Source organism: Furipterus horrens, unplaced genomic scaffold (genome assembly GCF_987537825.1).
Source record: "Furipterus horrens unplaced genomic scaffold, mFurHor1.1.pri manual_scaffold_3, whole genome shotgun sequence".
Lineage (NCBI taxonomy): Eukaryota > Metazoa > Chordata > Mammalia > Chiroptera > Furipteridae > Furipterus > Furipterus horrens.
Window position 1 is genome coordinate 33,082,351 of NW_028327173.1, and position 24,976 is coordinate 33,107,326.

Here is a 24,976-nt window from a genome sequence, read left to right on the forward strand (position 1 = left end):
TTACAAGGTGACTGAGGCAGAACATTTTTAGAAAGAATCTGCTCTTGGATTTTTAGATGGTGATATGACATACATGTGACAATATCCTTCTTGTAATCACAGTGGACATTGTGATTTTGTGGCAGACCTCTGACTTTTGGAACATAGCACTCTTTTCTGTGATAAAAAAGGCTTGCCTATGATAATTTATGATTTGAAGTAATAAGCTTATTCAAGTCTAACCAATGTACTAAATTAGAGCCACCTAGTTAAAAAAAAAAGGAATAGAGACATTGATCATGTCAAACGTTTTCATTGAGAAGTTGACATGGACATTCATACAGTTCATCATGCATAGTCTCAGAAGCTTTCCTGTGTGTGAGAAGCAGAACCACAGGCCTTTTTGTATAAGTTCCTGTACAGCTTGTCCATGCTGTTCTCAAAGACGGGTCGGTGGGATTTTCCGTTGGAACAGGCTGCCCTGTTAGACCAGTATTCACCATCATCCGAATGGACAGCGCCATGTGGCCGCTGAAGTGAGCTGTAAAAAAGGACACACAAGATAAAACAATAGTGAAACTAGATGGAAGGCAGTACTATATAAATTAGATATTTATGGAGTACTTCATAGGTGTGCATTCTCTGTTTAGACCATGAGAAATAAGAGACAATAAGGCCTGTGCCTTCAAAGAGTGATACTCTTTGCATGAAACAATTACAAAACAATAACATGAAAATTGTGTGAGACACAGAGTTCAACTGGAATTCAGAGAAAAGAGAGAGGTGGGACGTGGGAAATGCAGAGCACAGGGAGTGTGGTCTGGCCAGTTATGAGAGTGTCTGGCTTCTAAAGTCAGGCAGACATGGTACTGAGCTTCATTCAATCCTTTATAGGCTAGATATCTTGAGCAACTGATTTAATTGTTCAGGGTCTCAACTTCCTTTACTATATTTTTGCAGTATTATTTGGAAAATCAAAGAGAATATAAGTAAGGTATGTAGTACAGTTCTTAACTTGCTCACATAAGTTATAAATTATGAGACATTGAACTCCTAGGTATTTTATATATATTTATATATATTTATCAAACAAATCTTACAACCCTCTGAAACTGTGGAAACTGAGACTCAGCGAAGTCAAGTGATTTCCTAAGCTTCTCAGCTAGTAAAGGGCAGAATAGAAAGGGAGAGCATGTCTGTGGCTCTAAAACCATTTCTACTGTGGCATGTTATCGTCCTCATGGAGGAAGAGAAAGTTAGACTGAATAGGAGCTGCTTTTGGAAAACAGGAAAAAAACCAGAGGACTGTGCATTTGAAGTGATAGGGATTCACTGTAATTTTTAGAGTTTTAAAGAAAAAAAGAGAGAGAGAATAATAGATAGGAAGCTATGAAATAGTTGTAATAGGAATAGGGAAGAAAAGGCAACTCTTTGTAAAGGCTTCACAGTACTTTTTAAAAACACACCAAAGTTATCATTTTACTATCACAAACATTAAGTTCTAGGCTTATTATATCAGAAATAAAATGTTGACTTCTTCAAAGACTGTTAATTTTATTTTTAAATAAATAACTGACCTACTTCAATAAATTAAGTACTAGTTATAGATAAGACCTCTCAGTCATGTTAGAGATTATGAAGTTTGCACCTTCTAAAACTATATGTCCTGACTATTAAATGCTTTAAATATTTTCTTCATATATTTGGACTCTCTCTTCACAAAAACAAATAATTTCTTCCCTAACTTATCAGTCTCCTGATGTTCCCTCTATCGTCAACTGTGAAGCAGGAACTCTTGGAGTTGTATAGAGATGTATTTCTTTTTTGGCCTGAAGTCAGTGTTACCATCTGAACACAATAAAAGTGAGCAGGAAAAAAGGCATGAAGTGTCTGTATTATCATTTCTAGAGCTTGACAAAGTATCAGTGACGATGCAGTGAAAACATTTATACACTCACTCTGAAAAACTGTTTGGCATGAACCAGTAAGCTTAAATATGCAACTTCAATCAGTAATTCAACTGTTAGATACCCCAGCAAAATTCTTGCACATGGGTACCATGTACAAACATGTTCATCATAACACTCCTTGTAACAGAACTAAGAACTAGAAGCAGCCTGAATATCTATTTACATTAAACCAGATAAATCAAAATTGGGGTATATGCATACAATGGTCGAGTATACAATGGGGAAAATTAATTATCTATAACTACAAACATGAATGAAACTAAAAAAATCAATTGAGAGGAAAAATCCAACTGCAAACAATACAGCTACAGTATATACACTTTATACATATATATATACACATATATATGCTTTTATGTATATATATAAAGTTTAAAACAAAGAAAATTAAATAATTTATCGATTAAAGCTAGATACATGTATGGTATAACTAAAGAAAAAATGACTAAGGGCAAAGTCACCATAGCCATTACCCCTATGGAAAGAGATGCAACAACTGCTTAGGGGCATAAGGGGGCTTCACAGGTATGGGTAATGTTCTATTTCTTAAGCTAGATGGTAAGTAAGTGGCTATTCATTTTTATTTTTATTTATTGTTATTATTTAGTATAAGCAAACCTTAAAATATCCTTTGTTATACTTGACACATCTTATATTATATTTAAAAAATTCACTTCTATGAACCATGACAACAGGTCTCTCAACTCCCCGATGGCTGTGCTCAGATGGGATTCTACCTCACACTCACGTTACTTACAGATCCTGTCAAACTCTCCTACCCTCAGTACCATCTCTTTTACCCTGAAAAAATTTTGAAAATATATAGTTTCTGGGCTAACAGAAGTGTTTTAAAACATGATTCTCATTACTTCTATCTTGTCCCCTCAGTGTCATAGATGTAATTAAAACAATTTCTAATAACATCAGCATAATCTTTAAAATTTCTTAAAGGCCTTAGCCAAGTCTCAATGTGCTTTGATACAGTGACATTTCCTTTGTTAGCTTTGCTCCACACATCGTCTAGCCAACTGAATATAATCTATTTCATACCGTTTCTCACCAACCTAACTCCTGTTGTCACTTGAAACAGTTCTTTCCCGAGTCAAGTAATAAATCACACAATTTTTTCTTTCCCTCTTTTTCTCTCTTCCTTTCTTTTGTTGCTGTTGTTGTTGTTGCTGTTAATTTTGCAATTAGCAAACCCTAACACACACACAAATCTCTGAAAGCAAAAACACCCAGCAGAATGAGTCCCCGCAGTGGCCTCTGTTCTGCATACTATTTTAGGAGTTGCACGTATTGTGTGTGTTTGGTTGTCTCTTGCTTATTTGTGGTTTTGCAGCAAGCTATGCACTAATTAATATTTCACAAAACACAGGTTTGTTTCTCTCTCCCTATTGTCCACAATCATCAACTTTACTGCATTCTAACGGCCAGATAATGTCCTTGTCTGAATTCTATATTTTGTTAAGTCACCAGACTAATTCTACTACAATAAACTTACTCAAGATAAACTTGAATTTCTAACATACTATTACCAAACTATCAGAAAGGTAACATTAAAAATCATTGTACAGGTTTGTCCAAGGTTGTAAACCAAATTCCTAATCCCTATATAAATTATTATATTTATATTTATAGTATCAGGCAAAGGTTTGTTACTGCTTTGGTTTCATTAGATAACTTTTTTTTCATGTCTCAAAGCTGCCTTAAAATACCACCACAGTATATTGCAATTAATAAATAAAATTCAGAAAACTTTTTAGCTTTCTTGTTTATAGAACCCGCTTTGCAAATGAAAGGTAATATGGCCAAAACAGACATTCTAATGCTTTTAGATCTTGCACATTTGGCAGGGAGTTTATTTCTATTTAAAATTGCAAACTTTATAAATTTAGTAAAAAGCATTGTGGTCCTCTGGAGAGAACTTGTAAATTGGTTCACCTGGAAGTCTGAACTGCAAAACAGAGAATGGGTTCTAATATGGACCATGAATAGGTAGGTGCAAACAAAGATTATCAGAGTCTTAAAAACAATAATTACTTCCAGACATGGAAGCAGTGGCTCTCTAATTAATGAACTGTTAACATAATGAGTCAATTCTGATTTTCCATTATTGGGTATATTAATGAATTTAAAATGTGTACATGACATTGAAAAATCTTATTATAGTAATAGGCTTTTAAAGACTATACTTCTCTGTTTTACCTTGAGTATCTCCAGCTTTCATTCAGCCAAAGCATTTATAAGTTCATACTACATTCTATAAAATACTGCATCAATGTTATATACCATTAAATGGTTATTATTTTTTATTTTTTATTTTTGGCAGAGAGCAAAGTTTTATTCACCTTCCAAGAGGGAAAGGGGCTGGTGTGAAGAGATACACCAGCAGTGAAATGTAGGGGCTTTAAGTTTTTATTGGGTGATAAAGGGGGAGAGGATGCGACTGGGTAGTCATGATGATTAGTTGTAAATCAGGAGGTTTCAGACTGACTGTGCAGGCCTCAATTTGTTCTGCTGTTATCTCTGGGTTCAGGGTCTGGGAGCTCAAGTCTGGTATGTCTTGTCTATACAGGTTTTAAGACACCTGGGAGGGAGATGCTTTTCAGTTCTCTCTCCAGTCCTGAGACTACAGGATCAGAGCAATGACAGTTAATTATGGCTGATGGACTCAAGGAAAGAGAGGTGGCTAGTTCTGGTAAAGTGGGCCTGAAAGGGGCTTTTTGTCCTTTCAGTAAATGGTTATCTTTAAAGCAGGGATAATATTGTTAGTTTACTGAATGCAGTGCATCCTTTTTTAGCAACTAATACTCCCACCATTTCAATAGGGAGCCTTCTATTTAATTACGGCAATGCTATTAAGAAAAAAAGACAAAAAAAGAACCTTGAGGCCAGCATAATATCTGAGAACTAGGCAGTTTCAAGTCCTAGGTGTTAAAAGGCGGAATGAGGATGGAGAGACACTTTGCTTGGGATGGTGGGCGAACCCTGTGCAGATGATGTACTATAGAACTGTACACTTGAAACCTATATAATTATATTAACCAATGTCACCCAATAAATTCAATTAAAAATAAATATAAAATTTTTAAATTTACAATAAAGTCTCCTTAACATCAAAAATTATTCACTCAAAAGTAGTATGTTAAACTGGTATTTTAAGTCATTCCTCTGGTTTCACTAATGCAGGTTAAACTCAGTATCATTATTATGTCAATTGAGAACATCCAATTTGTTTTCATTTTTCTATTCTGAATTCTCTCCCATCCCTCAAGTTAAAAAAAAAAAAACTAGCCATAAAACTGACATAATATAGAGTGTAGCCTTAATACTTCAGAGTAGTCTCATAAATAAATAAAACAAAAAACATATTTTTTACTCCTAATGGCAGTTTTCACTAAAGCAACTACAGTTTGAGCATAATATCATGAAATACTACTTATTATGGCTTCCAAAGCTAACTTGGGGTTGCTGCTAATAGTCTTCTATGTCATCATCAACAGTCATCTATCTAATAATATGTAGTCAAAACCGTAACTGCCAACTTGTTTATGAGAGTGTCATAAAATCATAAAACCATTCTGGTTGCCCACTGGTGTTCTTTAAGGGGCTACCAGGCATCAATATTAAGTAAGCTAGTCTAATTATCAAAGCATTTTTTTGTTCTGAAGGATGAAAGTAACCCAGGAATGTGCTCCTTCAGTGAAGGGATTTTCTTTCTTTTCTGTTATTATTATTTTTTTGCAACAACCTTCCTCAAATACCTGATGCAGCTAGCAATCAAATTCCCGATGTAGCTAGGAAAACCCTGTTTTAAAGCAGGAGCCTTATTTGATTTAGCACTGATGTTCCTGTCTATGCTTTGTGAAGGGCCTTTTACATGAGTATTTTTTCCTTTCATATGTGTTACATGAGTTTGTTGTATTAAATAAAGAGGAATACACATTTAAAAAGTAAAGATGAAACCAACACTTTCCTTTTCTAATTATCAGAAAGTTTTCTATACCTCTAAGCTACAATTTTTACACTTTGAAAAATCACATAAACATGCAACAACACAAATTTTCTGAGTATCAATATACCCTCTAGACAAAAACCTTAAAAATATTAAATCTTAAATATTTAATTAAAAAGAACTTTATGATACTTGAGTTAATTACACAACATCCAATGAATTCAAATTAGAATTAAGCAATATTTTCTCACTTAAAAATGAAGGCTTATTCTTAGTCAAGAGATTTTAAGTCTATACATGATTTAGATTTTTTCTTCTGTTTGTTAATACTAACGATAGCTTTTTGGCTATTTATTACATCTTAGTAAATTCATGAAATTAATCAGATGGTAACAAATGAGGAGGAGATGAAAACTATACTCAATCTTGTATTATTTAAAAATAAGTAGCCAAAATTTAAATTACTCAGTTTGAGATTCTATTATAAATAAATTCATAATTAAAGCATTTATATTGAGCATATTTCTACTGTTAGTAACCTGAAAAGTATGCATAAGCAAGAAAGCAGTTTATATCAACAGCTAACTCCATAAGAGAACAATGTGGCTAAAATTTTGGGCAATAGTCATAAAGGGCCAAGTCATATTCTAAACATGAACTTCAGATTATTTTTATCCTTACTTCTCTCTTTTTGTGGTCAACTCCCATCTATATGAAGAATCACCTCATGCCTGGTCTTTAATTAGGACTAATGCTCAAAACAAGATAGTGATGCCAGAAATACTGTCAAAATTTGAGATATAGATAGAAGGTACTAATAGGAGGAAAGAGCATCCCAGGGCCCTGAGAACTGGCAAGGCTACCATAGCAAATGTCTTAAAATTTGAGAAGGAAGTATGTATGGGTAGTAGTAGATTCTTTCTCCAATCCAGGTCCCAAATCCCAAAGTATTGGCAGTGAAAGGTCACTTAATAACTCCTTGATAAGAGGTTTCTTCTTAATTAACTTCATACTCAAAGGTGGTGGAAGACATAGGACAGCTAGCATGGATATATCATATAGCCTGAAATAAGCCCTGGATATGTGGATTTGCAGGGAAGTCAAAGAGACTATTTGTTTTCATTGAAAAGTTTAATCATTAATGCAAACATTAAAATGTTTTAATAGGATTTTACATTGTTAAATATTTTAAATATAAACAAATAATTAATTAATAATTGTTAATTTGAGTCTAAATTTCCCACAAACCCAGCAGATTAAGAAGCAGGTCATTTTTATATCAATTATGAGAATGATCTCTATACTACACAGAGTTAGGCAAGCTCATACCTATACTCAGGGTCACTGTCATAGGCACAGTCTCTGCATAAAAGATCTCTTTTCAGTTCTAGTTCATCTTCTTTCTCTGGATCTCTCTCATCCTGAAAAAATAAAGACTATCACTCATTCATTTTATAATTATAATGACACTCATGTCTCTTTGGGAAATGCTGTTCTCCTCCCCTATTATAAGAAATTAAATTAAATGTTTGCATGTCTTAGGAAAGAAACAAGAGAGTACAGCATTCCCTCACTTGTCACGGGTATTACATTCTAGACACCCCCTACTCCCCACGATAGGTAAAAATCTGCGAAGTAGGAACCTTACATTTATTTTAGTATTTATATATATTTTAAGGCTTTATAAACCCTTCCTGCACACTTATAAACCGTTCCCAGTCCCTTATTAACCTTTCCCACTCCCTTATTAACCTTTTCCACACTTTTATAAACACTACTTATGTTCTTAAACATATTCTACACTCTTAAACCTATGTAACTTTAACAACAAACATACACAGTACCGCAAAATCCCGCGATATAGTGAAAAATCTGTGATATATAATTAAATGTAATATTTTTTAAAAACCTGCGATACAGTGAGGCTGTGATAAGTGAACCATGATACAGAGAGGGACTACTGTAGACCAAAATTTATTATTCTGTTCAATAAGACTAACATAGTTTCATTACATTTTTGTTAATATTGCTTATCAAAGACTGGACACCCAGTAGAAATTTCTTCAATCAGTGAATGAATGGGAATGGATTCTGTGTATTAAGATATGTAATAAGATGTGTAGTAATATCTTATACATTGTTATGTGGAATTAAAATATGTGGTTACTCTTCCTTCTATGGGCAGATTGTTCTTCTAATAGACACATTCAAGAGCATAAGAAATAGCATTCTAAAAATATAGCTTTGCAAACTATATCATTCACAATAATTATGGTCTTAATTTGTGGTACTTCATATAATTTAGTATCAAATATCTTTCTCACCTACTGGCCTCCAGCAAACAAAGATATAAAGAAGAAATACTGATCCAGACAGGGCCCCCATGGACCTAGAACATCTGCAGACCCACCCACTCTGGGAACAATGGCCAAGGCAACAGCTAGAGGGGCGCCAGTCCAGTGCAGAAGTGGGAGAAGTGCCTGGAAAAGGGGCAAGTGCTGGGCAAGCGGCATTGTTCCTTCTCAGACCCCTCCCCCACATCCAGCGCCACAGGTGGTGAAACAGGTCGCCCTATACTGACGAATCCCTAAGGCTCCGCCCCTTACAACAAAATAGGAGCCACAGCTGTTCCTGAGACATGGAAGCAAAAATACACAGGAGACTTCTGGCCAAGATGGAGGCCTAGACTGACACGCTCCATCTCCCTCCACAACTAAGAAGGATAAAACTATCGCATAACCAGAAATAACCAGAAGTTCCAGAAAATAATGGAAGTCCAACGTATAAAGTTATAAAGAAGTGGTGCTCGTCCGGAGAGGTAGGAGGGGTGAAGCCGGGGAGGAGAGGTCAAGTTGTGCTGTCCACAGCAGCAGCAGCGACAGCGGCAGGACAGTGGTAAGCACACACCCGTATTTAAGGGGAGGCAAGAAGCGCCTGGGGAGCACCCCCGGCTGCAGACCAGACCCATCAGCTTGCTATTCCAAAGCCAGGGAAGGCAGACCTTCATTGCCTTGGACTGTGAGGCCCAGAGGGGTTGGGATGGAGGAGGAGGCTCCTGGTCTCTCAGTGGAGAGTGAACAGCAGGAATCCATCTTGGACCCCCACCTCCGCAGAAAACGCCACAGCGTGGTGAGACAGGTCGCCGGGTTGTGAGGAGTGCACGGGGCTCTGCCCCCTATAGCATAGGAGGTGTGACAGCCCTGCCCAAGAAGCAAAGGTAAACACAAAATGGTCAGGATGGCACAGATCATGATAGAGATCCTGGTGATGCAGCTGACCAGACAGCAAATATCTAATCTAATGAAGCAGCAGATAGGAAATCTTTCTGAGGCACAGTTCAGAGCTTTGGTTATAAACATGCTTACAGACCTAACAGCAGATCTTAAACAAGATGGGGAAGAAACGAAGGCTAGTCCTGCTGAAATGAACTTCAGAAACTTACCAAACAGCTATAAGCGGGTCAACATCCAAATCATAGGATTGCCAGAAGGTGAAGAAGAAGAACTAGAAATTGAAAAATTGTGTGTGAAAAAGTAATGAGGCAGAACTTCCTGAACTTGGGGAAGAAAATAGACTTACAGGTCCAGGAAGCACAGAGAGTTCCAAAAAAACTGGACCCAGGGAGAACCAAGACACATTATAATCAAAATGTCAAAAATTAAGGATAAAGAGAGAATCTTAAAAGCAGCAAGAGAGAAGAAGAGAATTGTGTACAAAGGGGTCCCAATAAGACTCTCAGCTGATTTCTCAAAGAAACTCTGCAGGCAAGAAGGGACTGGCAAAAAATATTCAAAGTAATGAAAAGCAAAAATCCTATAACCATGATTACTCATTCAGAATAGAAGGGCAGAGAAAGGCTTCCAGGACAAAGTAAAACTGAAGGAGTTCATCAGATCCAAACCACTGTTATAAGAAATGTTAAAGGGACTTGTTTTGGAGGAAGAGGATCAAAACTATGAACATTAAAATGAAAACTGTATCACAACAACCAACAACAGAAGCTAGGGAACCGAAACAAAGGCAAATTAAGTAGGCAACAAGAGTGGGAAAAGGATTATAGGTATGGGGAACGTTATGCAGGAAGGTCAGCAGGGAGGAGGAAGCGGGGAAAGGGAGGGAGGTGGTACAGGAATTAAGAAGCGTAGTAGGAGGGAGTGGAGTAGACAGGAAGATGTTGAGAAGAACTATATGCACAACCAATGGGCATGGACTAAGTAGGGGGGGACAACTGGAGGGAGGGATGTCACTGGGTGGAGGGGAACAAAGGGAAAGAAATTGGGACAACTGTAACAGCATAATCAATAAACCATATTTAAAAAAAGAAAATTTGCCAATAGCAAGAAATTGGGAAGAGAGCATTTAGTTTAAAAAAATGTAAACAGTAAATAGTACAGCAAGTTAAGAAATAACAGAACATGTGAATATGTATCTATAGTTATTAAAGCTTCTAGGTGAATTGAAACCTTTTATCACTATGAAGTAACTCCATTTAGTTCTATTCATGCTTTTCCCCTGCTAACTTTTTTCATTCACTATTAACATAGCTACAATGGCTTTCTTTTACTTAGTGTTTGGATGGCTTATATTTGTCCTTTTATTTTCAACCTTTCATTGTCATTAGGTTTTAAATCTTTTTTCTTAAATAGCATATAGCTAGATGTTACTTATTTTTGTCCAATCTGATAAATCAAAAGTGAAGCATTTATTCCATTAATACCACAGAAAATGTAATTGGTTGTAGTAAATACAAAGACATCACAAAAAAGTGTAAGAAATTTTAAAAAATGTAATGGTTTCAATCTTAAGAAATAGATTATGTTACAAGAAGAACTAAATAGAATAAGTAAATAATATTAAATTTAAAAATTCATTTCTAAGTTATATAAGTGATTGCATAAGTCATAAAGAGAAATCAATACTTGTTTAATTTTGTCAATACAATTGAAAAATTAATTTTTGACATTGCAAAAAATGACTAAATTTTAAAAGTTCATATACTAAAAAACATACAAAAGCACTTTTTAAAAAATTTAAGCCTAAATTATTCATTAAACAAAACCCATATTTTGAGGCGGGCAGTTAATATTCTAGACTCTGAGGAAAGAAAGATGACTAAGACATGGTTTCTGGGCACACATGGAATAAGGCTCCTTTATTTATGAAGCTCTATGGACAGGATGGTCAAAGGGTAGAATTATTAGGAGTCATAATAAAGGACAAAATAAAGAAGACTTTCTAATTAATAAAGCATTCTAAAAACAGAATGGCTGTCTTCAAAAGGAGTAAGATTACAATCACTAAAACTATTCATCAAGAGCATTGATACCCGTTTAGATCAAGGATTCCATGGAGGGGAATTTTGCCCTGAGGAACAAAAAGAACTAGATGACCTTTATATTTATTCCCATTAAATTTTAAGGCTCTATTTTGTGAAATTTTATCTATATAATCAACACACATACATCTCTTATAAGAGCCCTTAAATAGTCTTTTTTTCTAAAGGTCCGGTTATTTTATAGCAAAGAGGCAACAAACATCACATTTTATTATGTTATTGACTATGGGTCAAGCAAACATTTGAAGAGATGTATCAGTCTTGTCAATCCCAGAAAATCCATTCCCAGGGCACAGAGAAGTGATTCACCTCTTACTCCTTATCAACATTCCCATGTGCCCACAAGTAAATACAAAAAAGGTGGACAGTATCAATGTTTGTTGAGCACCTTCAAGGTATCTAGGTACTTTTTAAATAAATATCATGTAAGCCTTCAATAACCTTACCAAAGGTTTTGAAATTCAGAAAAATTAAATAATAAATTAATTAATATACTAAAGAACTTTCCCAAAGATACAAATTATTAAGTGGCAGAGTCAGAATTTAAGTCCACATCTAACTTGATTTGCATTATACTGCCTCCTGCAATGCAAATAAACTGAACTATGAAATCAAAACTTTCATCCCAAGTCATTAGATCATTCCCCTATATGAAAATTAGGGTTGGCCCTGGGCAGGCAGCTGGTTAGAGCGCTGTCCCAATACACCAAAGTTGTGGGTTCAACCCCAGTTAGAACACATACAAGAAGCAACCAATAAATGCATAAATAAGTGGAACAACAAATTGATGTCTCTCTCTCTCTCTCTCTTTTCCTCATCAATCATAAAATAAAAGAATTAGGCTCAAACTCTTCCAGCTAATATCTATTTAGTCTATTTTTAATGAAGGTATCCTAAAATAATATAGTCCAGAAGAAACTTTTCAGAATTTCCATGAACAAATATTTTTCTTTCAGTAAAAGTCATTAGTACAACGAAGCTAATGAAGGAAGATGGGGTTCTTCTTCCCCATAACTGGCAGTAAGTTGAATGTTCTCTTAAGATTCTAGTGTGGGGTGATTATGAATAAATTTTCCATAAACTTCTGTGTACAGGCTTTTGTGTGAACCTGTTTTCATTTTACTTGGGTAAATAACTAAGAGTAGGATTGCTGTGTCATCTGATGTGTATATTTTGCCCCATATAAAACTGTCTTCCAAAGTGGCTGTAGCACTGGGCTTTTCCACCAGTCTTGAATGAGAATTTCTATTGCTCCATATCCTTGACAGCATCTGCTACTGTAAATTTTGAGATACTTTTTTGTTTAACTATTCTGAAAGGGATGCAGTAATATCACATCATTGTTTTAGTCTGCATTTCTATAATGACTATTGAACATCTTTTTTTATGTTGATTTGGTAAAAGGTCTGTTCAGATGTTTTACCGTTTTTAATTCGGTAGTTTTGTTATACTACTGAGTTTGAAGTTTGTTTTTTTCAATTTTTTGTTTTGTAAATTCTGGATACAAGTCCTTAATCATATATGTGCTTTGTAAATATTTTTATCCAGACTGAGGCTTTTCTTTCTATTCTTTTAATAGTGTATTTCACAAAAGTTTTTAATATTAATGAAGTTCAATCTATCAATATTTTTTCTTTTATGAATATGTGTTTTGTATCATATCTTAAAAGTTATTTCCAAACATAAACTAAACAGATTTTCTACTATGATCTATGTTGAATTATCTGTCAAAGACTTTTAAAAAAATCTAGAACCATGTGTAACAAAGGCAAAAAATGCAAAGTCTACATTCATTGACTATATATACACTTGTGTGAAAAATCAGCTGACAATATTTTTGTAGATATACTCATATTTATGGGGTATCTATTTTATTTTTTGGATATATGTATCCCTATTTTAGTCAAATACCACACTATCTTCATTGCTGCGTTTTACAGTTAAGTGTTAAAACTACATAGTGGGTCTTGCAACTTTATTGTTCTTTTTTCATACTTGTTTTGGTTTTATTTTGCCATTCCATATACTTTTTAGAATCAGCTCCTCAACATCTATTTAAGAAGCCTAATGTGGTTTTTATTATGTCTGCACTGAAACAAAATCAAATGGAGAAAACTGCTGACGTCTTCATAGTGAGTCCTCTGATCTGTGACGATAGTATTGTATCTCTCCATTTAGATCTATGTCTTTTGAGTTTTTCAATAGTATTTTGTAGTGCATAAAATGCAGATACTGAACATATTTAGTTAGAATTACACCTAATCACTTCAATTTCTGGTGCTATTATTACACATGGTATGGATTTTCTAATTTAAAATTTCAATTGTTCATTGCTGGCATGTAGGGGAAAAATGACTTTCTTTGTATACTATGCCCTTCTAAACTCACTATTAGTTTTAGGAATTGTTCTGTAGATCCTTTAGCATTTTCTAAAAAAAAATCATATCTTCTGCAAATAGTTTTCCTTCTTCTTCCTTTCCAACCTGCATGCCTTTCACTTCTTTTTCTTACCTTCCTGCATCATCTAAGACTCCTGGTATGATGTTAAAGGAACGGTGAGAGGGGTCATCCTTGCCTTCTTTCTAAGCTTAGGGGAAAAGCATTCGATCTTTCACCATTGAGTACAATGTTAGCTGTAGGTTTTAAAAGGATGCTCTTTATTAAGTTGCAAAAATTCTCTTATATCTCAACTTTACTAAGACTACCCATAAATGGAGTTAATTTTTTGGGGATACTTTTTTCTGTGTCCACTGAAAAGACACAGAGAAGAAATACATTTTTTCTTATTCTGCTAATAGGATGAATTTACTTTGCATTTCTGGAATGAGTCCACTTGATTATGACATATCTTCATATTTATAAACTGCTAGATTTGATTTGGTAATATTGCTGTTGAGGACTTTTGCACACATGTTCATGAGGGTGTTAGGTGAGTCTATATTTTTCTTTTTTGTAATGTAGTCGTCTGGTTTTGATAATAGGGTAAATGTTGACCTCATAAAATAACCTGGTAAATTTTCCTTCAATTTTCAAGAATCCATGACTGATATTATATTTTCCTTAAAGGTTTTGTAGGATTCATGAAAGAGGCCATCTGGACCTAGTATTTCCTTTTATGGAAGATTCTTAACTTCAAATTCAATTTCTTTTATATATATACAATTACTGAAATTATTTCTTCTTGAGTTGGTTTTGGTAGTTTATGTCTTTTTAAGTTATATCTTTCAAAAACTTTCAAATAGCTTTAACAGCAATGTAAAGGAAGCAGAAGATAGGGTTAGCAACCTAAGAGACATTTCAAAAGAAAACGTCCAAACTTCAAAAAAAAAATTAAAAATACGAAAATAAATATAAAATACATATGAAATACACCCTAAAGATATTATGGAAGTGTAATGGGGAGTTCCAGAGGGAGAGTAAAGAGATATTAGGGCAGAAGCAATATTTAAAGAAAGAATGGCTACTGCTTTTCCAAAACTGATAAAAGATAACTTTCAGGTTTGAGAAGCTCTAAAAACTTAACATAGAATTACCCAAGAAAACCACATCTAGGTATATAATAGTAAGATTGCTGAACACAGAGAATGGGAAAAACCGCACATATTTCAAAGGGATAACGCTGAGTTTTCAACAGACAAAAAAGAAGCCAGAATTGCGACAATGGAATGGCCCCTTTAACATGCCAAAAAAGGGAGCTGCCAATCTAGAAATATATATCCAATTAAACCATATTACATAAAATTAAACCACGATGTTTTCAACAAACCAAAACAGAACTCACAGCCTGGAAAATGACGTGAAAATAAGTATCACAGGGGATTCTTCAAGCAGAAGAAAAAATTTCCTAGAATCTAGATGGGAACATGAAAATCCAGAAAGAATAAAGAATATTAGAAAGGGTAAATATTAGGTTAAAATGAATAAAAATTACAATACAAACAAAGTTTGTGTTTAATATATTTAGAATTAAAAAGGCATGAAAAAATAGATATACATAAAAGAGGTAGATTACAAAGAGTTGAATGTTTTTAGGCCCCAATATGACTGAGGAAGTCAACAAAGAAATAATATGTCAGCTATGCATATTGAAGTTTTTAGAGAAAACCTATGAGAGAATAGCAAAAAAAAAAAGTTAGTAAAAAGGAAAATTAATGGCAAAAAATACATATTGTTCCAAATGAAAGCCCCATCAATTGACATAAAAATTCTGAATTTTCATTCTTGCAAGAAATTTCATCTGCTTATTATGAGACATTCACGTTAAGTAAAATGATAAAAATTAAAGAATGTAAAAACATGCACCTTGCACATATTAGCCAAAAAATATCACTATAACTATGTTAATTTCAGGGAAAAAAATACAGTGAAACAAAGAATAATACAGGAGATAACGAGGAACATTGTGTGATAAAAGTTTCATATCACAGTCTGAAATCTGTATCCAACAATGGCATAGTTTCAAAATACATAAAACAAAAATTAAAAGAGCTAGAAAGAAAAAGAGATACATCCACTATCATGAGATGTGAATATTTCTCGAAACTAGAAACCTACTTACTACTATATGAAAAAAATAACTCCAACCAAATCATATATTTAAATGTGAAAGAAAACAAGAAACCTTTAGAAAAAAAATCAAGGAAAATGTCTTATAGACAAAAATTCTAAAAATGCTAATAAAAGAAAAATGATAAATTAGATTCACTAGAATTGAGAACTTTTCACCAAAATATATCACTAAGAGAATCAAATGCAATGCATAGAAAAAAGAAAACTGCAAAACATATACTCAGCTAAGAACTCATATCAAGAATCTATATGGAAGTCTTAAGTAAAAAAAGAAAGGGAAATAGTCAGTACAAAAATGAGAGGATGACTTTAACACATGCTCACAAAGAGGATACCCAAATGTCCAATGAACATCAGGAAACAGCAAATAAAGTTTTTCTTCTTCTTCCTTTCCAACCTGCATGCCTTTCATTTCTTTTTCCTACCTTTCTGCATCATGTAAGACTCCTGGTATGATGTTAAAGGAACGGTGAGAGGGGGCATCCTTGCCTTCTTTCTAAACTTATGTGATAAAATGCTAATTACTTATGAAAATGCCAAAATAAAAATACACACAAGCACACATATATAACTGATCAAATAGTAGTGAAGATGCGGAACAAGTAGAACTCACACACACTGATAGAATCACTTGGAAAAATCTTTGGCAGGATCTACAAAACTGAACAGACACATATGATGACTGAGCAATTCCACTGGTACTTATATACCCAAATAAAATGTATACAATGTTATCCAAGGATATGCATAAAGGGCTAATAGCAGCTCTTAATAGCCCAAACAAGAAACAACCCAAATGTACATCATGAGAGGAATAAGTAAATCAACAACAGTATTTTCATATGAGGAAATGCCATACAGCAGCAAGAATGAAGAACTACTGCTAAACTTAACAAGACGTCTGCACTGTAAAAATGTCTGAATTGCAAAAACAAAGTGAAATAAGTTGGGGAAAAAAGAAGCAGACATTGTAGGATGACATTTATATACAAATCAAAACAGACAATACTAATCCTACTATTTATTAGAAGTCAGAAGAATGTTTACCCTTGGAGTGGCAGTAGCTGTGAGGAAAAAGGAGGGGCTTATGCATAGCTCGTAATGTTTTGTTTCTTGCTCTGGAGATAGTTTACATAAGGTGGTTTTATTATATTATATGAAGCTGTTACTTAAGGTGTGTGTGTATTCTATATGTATGTTATACTTTGAAAACAGGTTTAATTAAAAAACTATGCATATAGAAACTTAAAATGGTACAAACTGATGCCAATGTCAACAGAATCCGGTTATGTTCCCAGGACTTAGTGTAGTGTCCAACATGACGTTCATGTAATTGTTTTTAAAACTAATAAATAAAAAAAGGAATCGAGCATGAAAGAATATACAGTAATTATTCCCGAGCTGTCATTCATGTATACACTTTTTGCCTTATCTCAGAAGATTTTCTCATATTGATGTTCTCTAATATTAAACCTGATAAACTTGACCTGCTCTTTCTCTCTTTTAAACATTTAATTAACATAAACATTAGCTGGAGGTTTCTTCAAAATACATATTTTCTCACCCGCTCCCTCATTCTACCATTCAGAATCAAATCTGTTTGTAGGACATGGATTTGCTTCATACTGGATCAAAAAACAAGAGTTCCCATATTTTAAAGGCTGTGAGAAAATTATTATAAAGTCACTATTTACTGACTTTTTATGAGATAATAATCACTAACTTATGTTTATAATTTAGATAATCCACATCAAACAATTTGCATAATGACTCAGGTCAAGCAGGAAGTTAGATGTGAAGAGGGTATCTTTTCCTTCCCAATGATTAAATATTGTAAGCTTTAAGCCTCTCGGGTGGTTTTCATGCCCAGTTATAAAATGCCTTTGAGAGAAAATTTTAGAAACTAACACATAAATGTCTTTGATGAGCCTGATGTAATTTCAAGACATTTTTTACCCGGTCATGGATCTCATCGCAGTTTGAAGGTGCACACCAATCAGAATGGAATCTGTAGGCACAAAAAACAAAGGTGATTTGTAGTCAGAGGGGAAGAAAAAGAAATCTTTCCAAATACCAAACGCAGAAAGTCCTTTTTCCCTTATCCCTATGTGATAATATATGAAGATTAGAATAATGTTTTTCTTCTTTCAACCAAGAATGAAAGGCAAATATAAAATCAGGTATTAAGTACTCACAATATGTTCAATAAATAGTCTTAATAATAAACTTTAACATGAATTTGGAAGAATATCCCCATATATCTGACCAGTTTAATAATTTCCATACATAATTTTTAGAGCTTTATCACTACATAAAGCTACAGATTTTCATATTAGAACAATAATTCCATGTAGAGTGCCTTTAAAATTAGCTCTTATTTCCCAGTAATTGAATTATATTCAAAGTATGTGGAGGAAATCCCTCTCTGCATAAAGAAAATAACTAATTTTATGAAATGACACAAAATATAATAGATTAAAATATTATTTATAATCCAATTATGTTCTTATTCCTTTAAAATACAGGGGAATGATACAAATACTGAATCATAATGTTGTACATCTGAAAGTAATATAATTTCATGTGTCAATGGTACCTCAATAAACAAATAAACAAAAAGAATACAGGGGAACATAAAAATTGAATGACCCCTTCCCAGTACAGATGATACCACTTGAAAAAGTAAATATTGAATAATAGGAAAGAAAGATATGCCTTTTATTAGAGTCTGAGTGTTGGACTTAAACATGTCAAAGAAGAAATAAAGCAATCATTCCTCTTTCTTATGCCCTTCACAAGCTTAAAACTGGCGTTAGTATGATTAAGCTATATAAGTAACAATGAAAATTTCTAGATCTGATTATAATGCATCTATATGAAATGCTATCGATAATTCCTTCCTAAAGGAATGAGTACTAGAATGCTAATAGGTGGCTTAAAACTTTGTCTTTTTATCTCACAGTTTGTTTTTAAAAAGCTACAATTTTATATGTTTTCTCAGAGTATAGACTATTAAGCAGGATAAATGATTTACATTACCTGTTTTAAAAAAATGTAATCAATAATGGATGATCAACTACATCTACAATTTTAATCTCCTGGATTTGTAAAAGAAAGTGTTATTGCATCTCTGCAAATATCCTAGCAGACTTCATTTGCTACTTATGTAACACATCTTGAATATCTAGATCCATACGTAGCTCCAACAGGAAACAGGATCCCACATTATCTTTAATGATACCACGAGAGGATCCACTAGTCTGTGCTGTGGTATAAGAAATGATTGCCTAACGATCTTTAATTCAATTTACAAAAATAAAAACCTTAGGCATGCTTTAAAAGAATATCAGTTCCTTTTTAATTAGATTTGCTAGTATCCCTTAGTCTTATTTTAGTACTAATTCTACAGCCTAATACAAACTATAAGTTATAATATTAATATTTATACTTGGAGGAGAAAACTGCTTCTGAACTATCACACATCACAACTGAAACCTTTTTATGGTGTGCTAAATCTATTGAAGGTATTTTTGAAATGGGTTTAAAGCAGAAAAATCTTTCACTATCAATAAAAAATTCATTTGCTTAGAGTCACTGATAAAGTTTTTAAGTCTGTTTAATTCATATACATGATTAAGGAGTCAGCATTTTACAGCAATCTTAGAGAAAACTTAATTAATTTTAATGAATCCTTACCCAGATAAATTCCAATAGCTGCATGTTCTGTTGTACTCCCATTTTTTCTATGACATATAATCTACATTTACATTTAAATTGCTTATTATTCCAATGGATTGTATAAAACACCCTATAAATATACTGCTGAGTGACCTAAAAAGCCAGATCAGAGATGTCTTTTGTTTAAAGATGTGGTACTGAGTGTGCTAATATTTATAAAGGTATTTTATTTTCCTTTATAGACTAAGTCTAGATCTTTTTGAGAAAATATACTCAAAATAGAGGTGTTTCACCTCATCGAAAGTAAAAAATTTTACCTCTCCTAGAAAGTACCCCCCAATTTTATTAATTTAGATGAATTTAAAACTAAACTGCCCTTATATTCTCTTATTTTAACAGCACCTCAACCTTCCTCAAGTCATAGATACGATAGGTAATGTTTATTATTAAAATCACTCATTTTTCTTCTAGCAAAGAATTTATCCACTTCTATCATCCAGCATTAAAATAAATGTGTAAATGCCACTACCTACTCTAAACCATCCCCTGCATTGAAATATGAAAAAAAAAAAAAGACAACCGACCTTAGGTATCCTTAATAAAAAATGTAAAAAAAAAAAATGAATATAGCCTCAATGAAGAATTCATCAACATTGAAAGGAGAGGATTCAAAAGCTGGGTCAAAATTATATACAAGGATAAAATAATACAAGACTAAAATTGATATTGTACCATAATGGTAAACAGTCGGAGAGTTCTGCAAAATATGTAAAAAGGTAGAAAAATAAATTAAGATATTTATAAAAATATGTCCAAGGAAATACAGGTAAAAAAAAAATCTTAAAAACCTCGATACAGTAAAGAACCTAATCCACAAAACCACAAGCCCTTAATTCTAAAAGTAGTTAGAAAGAGTAGCAACTATATGTCTAAATATCTGAGCAGACATGGAATTCAAAGAAAAATCCCTTGACATTAAGAAGCAAGTTACCAGACTTCAGCAGAAACATCTATCTTCAAGAGCTTCTCTTGAAATTTTAAAGCCTATAGGTATAGAAATCTACTTATCTATGTATCTATCTATCCATGTATCTGAACTCAATGATCCCCATTGGCATGATGGCATGATTGTAATGGACTGGAAGCAACATTAAACAAAACTACCTGTCTCATGATTAGGGTCTTTAGAATACCTCCACGTCTCGTTTTTGAATGCTTATCAGGCTAATGAGAAAACAAATCTATTTCTGTTCAGAACAGGAATGTTTAATGCATCCTCCAAACCGACACATCAGTTTTACGATGAACTTTTGATGAATCTTCTACGGTTAATTTAGACTTTGTCAATTATGTCTGATGGCTCTAATATGCTGTAGAAATTTAGTGTACTACTTTAGCTTTTTAATACTATCATAAAGTTAGATTTTATTTCCATGTTGTGGATGGTATTATATCTGTTATGTATTCAAATTTCTATAAAATTTTTTTAAATACTAAGGTTTGGTGTTTTTTATTTTTTTAATTTATGACAACTATTGTTTTCTATGTTACTTTCCAAGAGAAGCAAGGAATTTCTGATTTGGATTCAATAACAATACCAAAATGCAGATGAATATAAATTATTTGTTTCACATTCAAATTATAACTAGTGGCTAACTTTGGTTGCAAAAGCATTTTTAGAGGGAGAGCTAGAATCTTTACATGACAAAGATTCCTCAGGGAGTTGAAAAGAGGTTATCTGAGGTAACTAGGTACCATAAACCAACAATATATACTATCATCACTATCTCCAGAAGGAAAATATAACCTTTGCTACTTTTTACATAAGCCATGCCTATAATACTAAGTATCTATGAATCTACTCAAAACAAACTATCACATACTCTTTTTCTCTTTTATAAACAAAAGTACTTAATTATGGTTAAAGTCACCCTAATTAATAAACTCACTAATAATAAACTCACTTCAAGAGAACTGGGCTGGGGAGGAGTATCTAACACTATTATAATATGCAATATGTTCTAAACAAAAATAATGTAAGCCTCTGAAAATCAAATTATACTTTTACAAATAATCACTTCACATACATTACTACTGTCTTCTCTTTCCTAGTGATCATTATTCAAAGAAGTAGTCCAGAAATAGAGACTAAGCATCACCTTTCCCGGAGAGAAGCCCGGTTTAACACAGGGCTTGGAGGACGCTGCAGCACTGTTGAGGGTGCGGAGTGGACAAGCAGGGTCCTGGCTGAATGCTGGGGCTTGCTACAGGACCGTGAGCTCAGATACTCATCACATCTTTCCAAGGAGTCATCGAAGTCTCTCCCATGGGCTGTCCTGATAACCTGCTTTAAAAATTATATATGTAAACACATAATATATATAGTGATGTATACAAACACACACACACACTTTATAAAAGTTAAAAGAATATATAGTGCCACAGCTATATTTTAAGGTAAATTTCAGGATGTAGTAATCATTATTACTGTAAGAGTAAACACTGAATGCATCTAGACTGTTCACTCCATATATCTAAAATTTACATACCTACGGGGATACAGGAATTTAAATTCACAATCCAGATGAGACAGGGCATAAACAAAAGGTAACTGAGAATGGGATATGCTAAGCGTCAAATATACCCTAATGACAATAACTGCAGAAGGAAAGTCAAAAGCTTCTAATAAGCTGAATTGTGGAGGTCTCATAGAGGAGGTGAGATGGTAATTAAGACCGAAAGTTGAGAAAGGGGGAGAAGGGCATTTGAATGTGGAAAAGGCACAAGGACAGATAAACAAAGACTACGATCACTTGGCTATCTCTACAGGAAAGCAGTATGAGAGGATATGATAGAAATGAAGAAGGACACATTGTAGAGAAACTTAAGTGCTATAACTCAATGCTATTCAACACTTATTAAGCATCTTCTATGTACTGTATAAAGTACAGTAGTCCCTCTCTATATTGTGAAGGCCTAGTATTGCGGTTCACTTATTGCAGCCTCACTGTATCGCGGGATTTTAAAAAATATTATATTTCATTATTTATCGCGGATTTTTCACTATATCGCGGGATTTTATGGTACTGCATACGTATTCATAGTATAGTATTTATGATTTTAATGATTTTTGCCTAAAAATTTTCAAAAAATATATAAAAAATATAATAAATGATTCTAACATTAAAAGAATATTAAATAGAAATAAAATACTGCACACTGTTTACAGTATGTATTTATTTTGTGGATGAACACATACATTACGCTGAAAACGAGATGTACGCTAGAGCTCATTTGCCTGCGTGAGACTGTACACAGCACACGATTGGCTGATTAATGGAAGGCGACCAATCAGAGCATTGTCTTGTGTATCCTGGGCGCTGATTGGCTCAGTAACCGAAGCATCAGTCTGTCTGCTCTCCCGCACTGTGCGCATATGTTCAGCATCTCGCCTTGTCCACTTCACTCCTATCTCCGATCGCTGTGCATAGTTTTGCTCTGCGGTGTTGTGTTTGTGAAATTTTCCTTAAAGATTGGATTTATTGCAAGCCCTACAATGCCACCCAAACGTTCTGCATCTTCTAAGGATTCTGGCAGTGAACCTAAGCGCCAGAGGAAGATGCTTACCATAAAAGAGAAGGTGGAACTTCTCGACATGTTGAAGGAAGGGAGAAGCTATGCGTCTGTTGGCTGCTATTATGGGACCAACGAGTCTACAGTTCGCTATATAAAGAAGGACGAGAAGAATATCAGGTCTACGGCATCAGTGACTTTCAACCAAACAACAAAGAGGGTGGTTACTTCCCGCAATAAGATCATTGTGAAGATGGCGTCTGCATTAGCTGTGTGGATAAACGATTGCAGAAAAAAGAATATCTTGCTGGATGCAAACACCATCAGGACGAGGGCCTAGCACCTGTACGATTGTTTAGCAGCAAAAAGGGATGGTCACGATGGTGACGAGAATGAAGAAGAGGACGATGATGACGACGCTGAAGCAGGACCTTTGAGTGCTTCTCCAACCAGACCAACACCATTCAGTGACAGCAAGGGCTGGTCTGACAAATTTCAGAAACGCTTTGGACTCAAGAGTGTTTCTCTACACAGAGAGGCTGCCTCTGTGGATAAAGCTGGAGTCGAGGAGTGCGTGAACAACACGTTCAAAGACATCATTGAGGAAGGAGGTTATAAACCTGAACAAGTTTTCAACATGGATGAAACAGGCTTATTCTGGAAACGGATGCCGTCTCACACTATCATTATGAAGGAAGAAACAAAAGCCCCTGGTTTCAAGGCCTAAAAAGATAGGGTAACTTTAATAATGTGTGGGAATGCTGCAGGCTTTATGATAAAGCGAGGGCTTATTTATAAGTCCAAGAACCCAAGAGTCTTAAAAAACAAAAATAAGAATGTTGCCTGTATACTGGATGCACAGCCCTAAGGCTTGGATCACGAAACTCCTCACAACTGATTGGTTTCATCAATGTTTTATCCCAGAGGTTAAGGTTTATCTGGCAAAGAAAGGCCTTGATTTCAAAGTGTTTCTGATAATGGGCAATGCTGGAGGCCATGCTCTAGACCTGACGTATGATGGCATCCAGATAGACTTCTTGCCACTGAACACCACATCACTCATTCAGCCAATGAATCAAGGTGTTATTCATGCTTTTAAGGTGCTCTACACCTGAAGCGCCCAGCAAAACCTCACTGAAGCTATGGACTTGGATGAAGATGTCTCGCTAAAGGTGTACTGGCATGAGTACACAATTGCATCGTGTCTCCAAAATATTCAAAAGGCCATTAAGGAGATGAAGAGTGAGACTTTGAATGCCAGCTGGAAAAAATTGTGGCCAGAAGTGGTCCATGATTACAAGGGATTCTCTCCTGATGAAATCTATCACTCTGCGGTGGATAAGGCCATGAAGCTGGCAAAAATACTGGGAGGAGAGGGCTTCAGTGACATTGACTATTGAAGACGTAAATACCCTCATCAATATGCACTCTCAACCGTTGACGGACGAAGACCTGGAGGAGCTACGTCAGCATGTGAAGAAGAGGATGAGGAACAAGATGAACAACTGGTTGAGGAAGAGGAGGAGGTTGGCCTAATACTTGATCATCTTGCAACCATGGTCAGAATGGCCAAAGAACTTCAATGAGTGGCTGAAGAATGGGACTGCCATATGGTTCATTCATTGCAGTTTGCAAATTCAATCAACAGTGCCATGTCAGGGAGAAACAAGATGGCGGAGGAGTAAGTGGAAGCTACACTAACTTCCTCCTAGAACTAGTCTGGATTTACAATGTAATTTTGGAGAAATCATCTGGAATAACGAACCGAACACCAGCTGGAGAGAAGTCTTATAACCACGGAGAGACAGAAAAGGCCGCTACATCACAACGTGACCGTTAGAGAGTGCGGAGACGTGGAAGGGCTGGCTGGGCTCCCACGGGTGGCAGCTGAAGGGGCTGAGAAACAGCTCAGCA

At 34.5% G+C, this 24,976-nt stretch overlaps 1 protein-coding gene across 4 annotated transcripts in view; it reads right to left on the reverse strand.

The window, feature by feature from the left end:
- Positions 1-328: 328 nt before the first annotated feature.
- SPATA6 (spermatogenesis associated 6) overlaps positions 329-24,976 on the reverse strand; it is an 87,991-nt gene continuing 63,343 nt past the window's right edge. The window contains exons 10-13 of one of the 4 annotated variants that reach the window (XM_090271621.1): positions 21,649-21,833; positions 17,768-17,819; positions 7,237-7,328; positions 329-520 (exon numbers count right to left, since the gene is read on the reverse strand). In XM_090271621.1, the coding sequence (XP_090127747.1) occupies positions 340-520; positions 7,237-7,328; positions 17,768-17,819; positions 21,649-21,833 (510 nt within the window). In that variant the 3' untranslated portion in view covers positions 329-339. Of the gene's footprint in view, positions 521-7,236; positions 7,329-17,719; positions 17,820-21,648; positions 21,837-24,976 lie in introns of all 4 variants that reach the window. The other 3 variants (XM_090271619.1, XM_090271620.1, XM_090271617.1) reach the window with 3 other exon arrangements.